This window comes from Piliocolobus tephrosceles, chromosome 2, assembly GCF_002776525.5.
Source record: "Piliocolobus tephrosceles isolate RC106 chromosome 2, ASM277652v3, whole genome shotgun sequence".
NCBI lineage: Eukaryota > Metazoa > Chordata > Mammalia > Primates > Cercopithecidae > Piliocolobus > Piliocolobus tephrosceles.
In genome coordinates this window covers 89,593,551-89,603,885 of record NC_045435.1, presented here as the reverse complement: position 1 = coordinate 89,603,885, position 10,335 = coordinate 89,593,551, and the positions used below count along the sequence as shown (strand labels likewise).

At 41.3% G+C, this 10,335-nt stretch overlaps 1 protein-coding gene across 9 annotated transcripts in view; it reads right to left on the bottom strand.

The window, feature by feature from the left end:
• SETD2 (SET domain containing 2, histone lysine methyltransferase) overlaps positions 1-10,335 on the bottom strand; it is a 151,611-nt gene that overhangs the window by 36,200 nt on the left and 105,076 nt on the right. For 3 of the 9 annotated variants that reach the window (XR_002735540.2, XM_026454859.2, XM_023231574.2), the window contains 2 exons: positions 9,257-9,440; positions 3,760-4,429 (listed from right to left, as the gene is read on the bottom strand). Coding sequence is in view for 3 of the 9 variants with exons in the window: in XM_026454859.2 (XP_026310644.1) it covers positions 3,760-4,429; positions 9,257-9,440 (854 nt within the window). In the remaining 6 variants the exon portion in view is untranslated. Of the gene's footprint in view, positions 1-3,759; positions 4,430-9,256; positions 9,441-10,335 lie in introns of those variants that run through there. The other 6 variants (XM_026454860.2, XR_003309568.2, XR_003309571.2 and 3 more) reach the window with 6 other exon arrangements.

The following is a 10,335-nucleotide window of genomic DNA, read 5'->3' as shown; positions in this document are numbered from 1 at the left end:
TTTTTTTTTTTTTTTGAGACGGAGTCTTGCTCTGTCGCCCAGGCTAGAGTGCAGTGGCCGGATCTCAGCTCACCGCAACCTCTGCCTCCTGGGTTCACGCCATTCTCCTGCCTCAGCCTCCCGAGTGGCTGGGACCACAGGCGCCCACCACCTCGCCCGGCTAATTTTTTGTATTTTTAGTAGAGACGGGGTTTCACCGTGTTAGCCAGGAGGGTCTCGATCTCCTGACCTCGTGATCCGCCCGTCTCGGCCTCCCAAAGTGCTGGGATTACAGGCTTGAGCCACCGCGCCCGGCCTTCGCCATTTTTAACAGCAAAAGCCATGACTACTTTTGAACCAACCTAAAATGAAAAATTACAGTCTAAGCACTCAAACTCTTGAGATGTAATTTAGTATAACTCTGTGAGAATAAGTCACTTATTAGTGTCACAAGACCAGTACAAATTACATGACCTGTTAAAATTGAGCTTTTCTGTTTAGTATGCAGTTGTGTAAAAAAAATCAGTCACCTCTGATAACACATTTGCTCCAAATATTAAAGATACCGAATATGTAGATACACAGACATAAATGTATATTATATCATGTTACATATTACTTCACCACCAAGGTTATCACAGCTTGTGAACTCTGAGTAGCCACGCTGTATGGTTAACATTGGGCTTCAACAACACAGACTTCAAGGCTCCTAGAGGTCAGATTTTTAGGGCCAGACACCAGAAGGATGAACATGACCAGATGTTATTTCACAGCCCATTACTGTCAATAATTTCCCCTCAATACTATTAAGGTAACTATGTGTATAACTGTAAGTAACCATCAAGGTATACGGTGCCTTGAATCTATCATTATTAATATCCCTTATCTTATGCAAATCAAAACCATCCTGAGGCATTCTGTTTATTTTATAGATGAGAAAACAAGGACTCAAGAATATTAATGCCTGTTTCTAGGATACACAGTAAACGATAAACCAGGACTCGAAACACACACTAACAATATATTCTATGTTTCTCAATACCCCCAAAGCCCAATATCATCTGATCAACTAATCTCACACAGTGAGGAATGGAAGGATAGTTGAACCATCACAGCCCATTTACCTACTACTTAAGTACACACAAAGTAGATTAGGGAATCAGTAAGTACTTCTTGATAGGGACAGACTGAAAGACTAGAAGCGAGTAAATTGTGATGCTTGGCTCTTATGGCTAACGAATAAACCCAAAATAATTTTTTTTTCTCATTGGGAAGGAATAAATGGATTTTATTTTATAATAAAAACCATATGACCAGTGAGCTCTTTACTGTCTTTAATGGATACCTTTCATTGCTGTTGCTTAGACTCTAGTGCTAAGAGAGGACATATTTCAGAAATAGGAATGAGGAGAGACGTAAACCATTTTTACTGTATCCCTGACACATATTTTTAGGGAAAAACTCAAAACTAATGGCTTGGCCAAGAAAGAATATGGCTCATATCCAAGTCAAATTGACAGTAAAACAAAACCAAAACTCAAAACATTCTGTAGGAGGCAGAATTAAACATACCCTGTCCCTACACACACACACACACAGACACACACAAAATTCATACCTGATGACCAATGCCCATACTTTCACTAGCCTTCTGTAACAATGTAACAGTCATTTTAAACCAAACAACAAAAAGCAGAAAAAAACTATAAGCATGTTTAATGGAATGCTATTTATAATTATGAAAAATAATTTTCCATTTAAATGACTACCCCCAGTGAAGTGGATGACTATATAAGCAAATAGGGTATTATACCCATTAAAACATTTATGTATGTGTGTATATATATGTACACACACATATAGTACAATAGTAAATAATTTGAAAAAGTGGTTACGAATCATTTTAAGGAATTGAGTCAAATCTCTTTTCCCTACTCCAAGTCCCACCACAGTCGTCCCCACACTTATCCCCTCTGGCTCCTCTTAAATAAAGTCTGACTTACTATCTTTAAAAAAAAAAAAAAAAAATCATTTTAAGTAGGAAAACATGATATAAAAAACCTCAAGTCAAGACAAATATATAAAATATATAAAACGTGCTTTAAAGGATCATAAAAAATGAAAGTAGTTAATACAGTTAGAGTTTTAGTAATTAAAGCAGAATACCTTGTCATGGCCATTTTAACAAATGTTTTAAATACAGCTTCATTATGAAAACATGAACAGAAGTAAAAATTACTGTTAAATACTAAGTATTATGTGCAGGAAACACTGTTGGGAGTCTTTAAAATCCACAATACTTCATTTTTAAGGGGTAACAAGGAGTGCTGGGAGAGAGAGAGAAATGCAGTGATGATAAAGCTTTCAATGTTTTTGTTTCTACAGCTTTAAATGTACTGCTGGCCAGGCACAGTGGCTCATGCCTGTAATCTCAACACTTTGGGAGGGCCAAGGTAGGAGAACTGCTCTAGGCCAGGAGTTCAAGACCAGCCTGGGCAACACAGTGAGACCTCATCTCTTAAAAAAAAATTAGCAGGGTACAGTGATGCACACCTGTAGTCCCAGCTATTCAGGAGGTGGGAAGATCACTTGAGCCTAGGAGTTTAAGGCTGTAGTCAGCTATGATCACATCACTGTACTCCAGCCTGGGTGGCAGAGCAAGACCTAATCTCTTAAAATAAAATAAAAAATAAAAAAAAGTTCTGCCGGCCAGGCACGGTGGCTCACACCTGTAATCCCAACACTTTTGGGAGGCCGAGGTGGGTGGATCACAAGGTCAGGAGATCAAGACCATCCTGGCTAACACGGTGAAACCCCATCTCTACTAAAATACAAAAAATTAGCCAGGCATGGTGGCGGGCACCTGTAGTCCCAGCTACTCGGGAGGCTAAGGCAGAAGAATAACATGAACCCAGGAGGTGGAGCTTGCAGTGAGCTGAGATCACGCCGCTGCACTCCAGCCTGGGCGACAGAGCAAGACTCCATCTCAAAAAAAAAAAAAAAAAAAAAAAGTTCTGCTTTGTATAATTTAAAAAAAAAAAAAAACACTTGATTTTATTTATTTATTTTTTGAGATGGCATCTCGCCCTGTTGTCCAGACTGGAGTACAGTAACACTATCTCGGCTCACTGCAACCTCTGCCTCCCCGGTTCAAGTGATTCTCCTGCCTCAGCCTACCAAGTAGCTGGGATTACAAGCATGAGCCACCATTGCCAGCTAATTTTTTGTATTTTTTAGTAGAGACGGGGTTTCACCATGTTGGCCTGGCTGATCTCAAACTCCTGACTTCAGGTGATCTGTCCACCTCGGCCTCCCAAAGTGCTGAGATTACAGGTGTAAGCTACCACAGCCTGGCCTGACCATGATTTTAGAAAACACACAAATATTACCATGATGAAGGGTTCTCCCTTGGCAGAAATAGAGGCCTGCTAACAACGGTGTGAGTAAGTTGGAAAGTGAATCCTTTATATCTAGTTCAGCCTTCAGATGACTGCAGCCATGGCTAACAGCTTGACTGTAATTTCATGGAAAACCCTGAGCCAGATCCACGCTGCTAAGCTGCTTCTGAGTTACTGACCCATGGTAACTGTGAGAAAATACTTACCTATTGTCTTAGCTGCCAAGTTTTGGCAATATTTCACACAATACATAACCAATACATACAAAGTTCATCAACATATGCAAGTAGTCCATGGTAGGACTTCCTCCCCTGTACCAGATTTAACGAACATCCCATGAAAAGACCATAAAGCAGAAAAGTGAAGTTTCAGAATTAGTTACCTGTACAATTGGTGGAGTTGTCTGTGAATAAGGTGATGTCACACCATAGACTGTTGGACATGTCTGTCCTTGATAATATATGGTTGCTTGAGACTGTGCAGGAGAGTACTGCTGCTGTACACTGACAGACTGTTGGTTTGAATCCCAGACACTATAATTCTGTCCCTGAACTGGGCCGGGGGCCGGCACTGGCAAGACAGCAACGCTGGAGTCTTGGTGTACCACACCTTCACTCTGGGTCACATACTGGGAACTGGAAACTTCCACAGGAGCTGCCACATGTGGCACCACTGGTACTGGTGGTGGGGCAGAAAGGGGTTCTGTAGAATGTCCCACCATGGGCTGAGCATGATCATAAGGAGCTGGAGAACACACTGGGTCCATGCTGGGTGTGGGCAGGAGCACCTTTCCAGCATTAGGGTTGCTGGGATCCACATAGGCCTGCATGGGATAACCTGGTGGGTAACCAGCAAAGGGATGATGTGGGGCATTATAACCAAGAGAGTCATAGGGCAGTGGTGATGTCATTCCCAGGTTCTGCATCTGTTGCTGTTGTTTCTGAGCCTCCCGTTGAGCCACCTCTTGCTCAAACAACTTTCGGCGTTCCTCTGTAGAAAGTTTATTGCGGTCTTTAATTCGTACTTTCTTTTTAGAAGTTGGTGTATCATATCTAGAAAGAAAATAAGGACCACAAAAAGTTTCTCCCTAAATCACAGACATAATCAAAGCACTAATAAGTATTATGTCACTCATGACTAAACCACTAACCACACCAAACCCCATTTGGCACTAGTTTAAAACTATACTCAAAATTACTCAGCTTGTCTTGCAGACAGAACAGAATCCCAAGGAACTGATAATGAGATGAAAATAATTTCATCTCTTTCCTTAGGTTTCTAGAATTTTAAGATTATAGATAGATATAGCAACCTATTCTTTATAGCTGGGGACATTGCTATAATCACAAATTCTAAAATTAAAATAAAAAACAGAGTGTTATAAATCAAGAAATAATCCAATACTCAATCCAATTTATTGTCCCTAAATTCCACAGTATGGTCAAGCAGGAGATCAGATATGAAGAGAAATACTTGAAAAGTAACCTTCAAATTCAAAAGTCTAATGAATTCCAACTAGGAAAAGAAAAAGAAATCCTCATAAAAATATACAGTAGAAAGCCATATACAAAAAGAACATCTTAAAAGTAGACCAAGAGAAAAGCCAGATTAGAGAAGGACGAAAATTAGACCAAGTCTCACAAAACCAGTTAAGGTAAGCCAGAAAACTGAAGAATAGAGTCAGAATGTAGAGAGAAACTATTTCCCCCAGAAAACTTTCTTTCAAATATGAGCGAGAGGCCAGGCATGATGAGGCGGTCAGATCAACTGAAGTCAGGAGTTCAAGACCAGCCTGGCCAACATTGTGAAACCCCGACTCTACTAAAAATACAAAAATTAGCTGGGCGTGGTGGCGTGTGCCTGTAATCCCAGCTATGCAGGAGGCTGAGGCAGGAGAATCGCTTGAACCCGGGAGGCAGAGGTGGGAGTGATCTGAGATCGCGCCACTGCACTCCAGCCTGGGCAACAGGGCAAGACTCCGTCTCAAAAAAAAAGAAAAAGAGAGAATATTCACATAAGACTTGTACATAGCAGCAATATTCACAACAGTCAAATGTCTCTGAAATGATGAATTTATAAACTATGGTACATGAATACAATGGACTACTCAGCAATAAAAAAAAAAAAACCATTGAGACACACAATAACATAGATGAATGAATCTAAAATGCAATATGACAAGTGAAAGAAGGCAGATTCAAATGCTACATACTATATACCACTTTTTTGACATTATGGAGAAGACAAAACGAGAGGGTCAGAAAGCAGATCAGTGGTTGCCAGCAGTTAGGGATGTGGAACGGACTGACTACAAACGGGCACAACGGAATTTTTTTGTTGTTATTGTTAAGACAGTCTTGCTCTGTTGCCCAGGCTGGAGTGCAGTGATGCAATTTCCGCTCACTGCAAGCTCCACCCCCGGGTTCACGCCATTCTCCTGCCTCAGCCTCCCGAGATAGCTGGGACTACAGGCGCCCACCACCACGGCCAGCAATTTTTTTTTTTTTTTTTTTTTGTATTTTTAGTAGAGACAGGGTTTCACAGTGTTCGCCAGGTTGGTTTCAATCTCCTGACCTCGTGATCTGCCCGCCTTGGCCTCCCAAAGTTCTGGGATTACAGGTGTAAGCCACCGCGCCTGGCCTTTTTTTGTTTTGTTTTGTTTTGTTTTTTTGAGAGGGAGTCTCGTTCTTGTCACCCAGACTGGTGCACAATGGTGTGATATTGGCTCACTGCAACCTCCACCTCGCAAGTTCAAGTGCTTCTCCTGCCTTAATCTCCCCAGTAACTGGGATTACAGGGGCGCATCACCATGCCTGGCTAATTTTTGCATTCTCAGTAGAGACAGGTTTCACCATGGTGGTCAGGCTGGTCTTGAACTCCTGACCTCAAGTTATCCGCCTGCCTCAGTCTCTCAAAGTGCTGGGATTGCAGGCGTAAGTCACTGTACTTGGCCAGGAATTTTTTTCTTTTTTTTTGAGATGGAGTCTTGCTCTGTCACCCAGGCTGGAGTGCAGTGACATAATCTCAGCTCACTGCAGCCTCCACCTCCCGGGTTCAAACGATTCTCCTGCCTCAGACTCCTGAGTAGCTGGGACTACAGGCACGCGCCACCACACCTGGGTAAGTTTTGTATTTTTGGTAGAGATGGGGTTTCACTATATTGGCCAGGTTGGTCTCAAACTCCTGACCTCATGATCCACCCACCTTGGCCTCCCAAAGTACTGGGATTACAGGCATGAGCCACCATGCCTGGCCAGGAATTTTTTAAGGCGATGGAAGTGCTCTGTATCATGCTTGTGGTGGTGGTGGTTACAAAACTGTATGCATTTTATGTATTTATTTTTTCAGACAGTCTTGCTCTGTTACCCAGGCTGGAGTGCATGGTGTGTTCTCAGCTCACTGCAACCTCCGCCTCCTGGGTTCAAGCGACTCTCATGCCTCAGCTTCTCAAGTAGCTGGGATTACAGGCGTGAGACACCATGCCCGGCTAATTTTTTGTATTTTTAACAGAGACGGGGTTTCACCATGTTGGCCCGACTGGTCTTGAACTCCTGACCTTAGGTGATCTGACACTTAACCTTAGGTGATCCAACAGCCTCGAGACCCAGGAATTCAAGACCAGCCTGGGCAAAATGGCAAAACTCCTGTCTCTACAAAAAAACAAAAAAACCAGGGGTCATGACGCTTCCTTGTAGTCCCACCTACTGGATGGGGGCTGAAGTGAGAGGATTGCCTGCGCTGGTGCAGGTAAAGCAAGGCTGCAGTGAGCCATGATCATGCCACTGCACTCAAGCCTGGGCAACAGAGTAAGACCCTGTCTCAAAAGAGACCTAATTAGACAGAGATAAGCATACCCAAAATTGTATCAATGTTAAGTCGATACAGAATCATCTCTTTGGTGCTTTGGTGGGTAGGGTTCTAAGGAAGCAGATTCTAAAGAAGAATAAAAGTCTGAGAAAAGACAAGATTTCCCAGAGGAAAACCAAAAAAGGGGTAGTGTTTTGCTATGAAGACCTAATAGAAGCTACAGTCATCATGAGCCCCAGAAAAAGGTCTTCCCATATGTGAAAATTTGTAGGAGAGAGGCAGCACTGCAGACAAGTGAAAAGGATGGGTTTTCAAGTAAATGGTGCTGGGACAACTGGATATTAGAGAAAAATAAAACTGAATCCCTCCCTTATAATATATACCAAAATTAATTCCAAATGGATTAAGGATTTAATTCTCTTAAAATACAAAAAAAATCTCCTCCTCAAGGGTAGGGAAAGATTTCTTAAGACACAATAAGCAAAAACCATAAAGAAAACATACCATATATGATACATTCAGCTAAATCATAAAATTCTATTTATCAAAAGGTACAAAAAGAGTCAAAATACAAGCAGAAAACTAGGAGAAGATATTTGCAACAATTATCACCAAGACAAAACTGTATTTAGAATATAAAGGACACATACAACTAAAAAAGACAAATAATTCAATGAATGAACTACACATATAAAATACTTCACAGAACAGCCGGGCGCAGTGACTCATGCCTGTAATCCCAGCACTTTGGGAGGATGAGGCAGGCGGATCACGAGGTCAGGAGATCGAGACCATCCTGGTTAAAACAGTGAAACCCTGTCTCTACTAAAACTACAACAAATTAGCTGGGCATGGTGGCGGACGCCTGTAGTCCTAGCTACTCAGGAGGCTGAGGTAGGAGAATGGTGTGAACCCAGGAGGCGGAGCTTGCAGTGAGCCGAGATCGTGCCACTGCACTTCAGCCTGGGCAACAGAGCAAGTCTCCATCTCTCTACTAAAAATACAAAAAACTAGCCGGGCGAGGTGGCGGGCGCCTGTAGTCCCAGCTACTCAGGAGGCTGAGGCAGGAGAATGGCGTAAACCCGGGAGGCGGAGCTTGCAGTGAGCTGAGATCCGGCCACTGCACTCCAGCCTGGGCGACAGAGCGAGACTCCGTCTCAAAAAAAAAAAAAAAATACTTCACAGATCAGGAAACAGAAATGGCCAATACAAAGCTATAGTAACCAAAACAACATGGTACTGGCATAAAAACAGACACATAGATCAACAGAACAGAACAGAGAATGCAGATATAAATCTACCCATTTACAAACCAACTGATCTTCAACAAAGGCACCAAGAACTTACAGTGGGGAAAGGACAGACTTTTCAATAAATGGTGCTGAGAAAACTGGTTAACTACATGCAAAAGAAAGAAATGGACAATAAATATATGACAAGATGTTCAATCTATTTAGTAATCAGGGGAATGCAAATAAAAATCACATTACATACCCAGATAGTTTAAAACTAAAAAATTCTGCCAACTGCAGTGTATAAATGCTTTATCTCAATTTTTTAAAAAGCAAATTTAATTCAAAAAGAACTTGTCTGGAATAAATGTTTTCTAGCCTCCAGTAAATGATAACATGGTTTGTTTTTCTACCAGCATATCAAGAGAGCTTCTGACTAGATTTATTAAAAATCAGCATTTTAATTAGTATGGCACAAAACTCACAAGAAAAGCCAGAAAAGTTCTGGCTTTTAAAGAATCACCATTATCTTTGAATACTTATCTCCTACCAACCCCCATTGCACTTGAAAGAACAAATCTTTGGCTCCCAAAATGACATTTAAATATTATCAAATAGGAACCATTCAAGAACCAAAACCTATTAATCTTCACAGCTACTACTACTGTCAACAGAGAATCTATCTTAAGATTTATCAGTAAAGTTGTATACTCACTCATCAAAATGCAAATACTAATTTCAAAAGTCCTTGGTGTTCAAAATCAGAAGTATATGACTTGGGTACTTTTTAACTTGCTCAAAACAAAAACAAAAACAAAAAAACTCACACAGGCCACTTACCTGTCATCTGGCCTTTTTGTTCCCCGCTCATAGGCAGAAGGTGGTGGTGAGAGGGAGCCTCTTCGTTTCCTTTTCTCTTTATTTTGAGTTTGCTTGTCTGGGTCTCTCTCTCTTGACCTATTAGGAGTCTTTGGGGCAGGTGTTTGATCTCTGAAGCCAACAGCATCCCTTCCTCGTTCAGCTGCTAAGAGAAAAGGTTGTTTTTGTTGTTGTTGTTTTTAAGTTTATTTGGGGGACTTTTCTCCATCATGACAATATATCAACTGTATAATAAAACTTCTATCCAACAAATGTATCCATGGACTCCTCCCTCATATACCCAGTCCTGAATTTGAATGAGATACAAGGTCTTATGTCTGTGTGTACTCTATTCACTAAAAGCCTCTTTCACAAATGCCCTTTTCGTCTCTTTCCCACCAAAGACTCAGTCTAAGCTGTTAACATTTCTGTAAGTTCTGTAGGCACATGCATGCAAGATATTCCCATTACATTTAGCAAGGCAGTTTACTTGTCAGTTAAAAAATGTAAAAGCCTTCAACTACCCTATAACTCTTCATATTTATAATCTACAGAAAAGCAGCCTGATGTCCTAAGCATAAGAAACTCAACGAGAAAAGTCTAATTTTTTTTTTTTTTTTTTTTTTTAAAGGTACGCATGGTGGCTACAGTCCCGGCTACTTAGGAGACTGAGGTGGGAGGATCGCTTAAGCCCAGGAGTTCAAGGCAGCAGTGAGCTATGATTGCACCACTGCAGTCAAGCCTGGGCAAACAAAGCAAGACCCCATTTCTTAAAATTAAAAAAGTGGCTTATCAAGCAACATTTTAATGAACTACAGTTATCTCTCGGTATAAATGGGGGACTGGTTCCAGGAACCCCCTTCCCTCCACACCAGAATCTGTGCATACTCATGTCCCACAATCCACCTCACAGAACTCACATATACAAAAAGCTGCCCCTCCTTATAGGCTGGTTTCATATCTTATGAATACTATATTTTCTATGCAGATTTGGTTGACAAAAAAATCCACTGTATACGTGGACTTGCATTGTTCAAGAGTCAAAGGTATAACTATAAAAG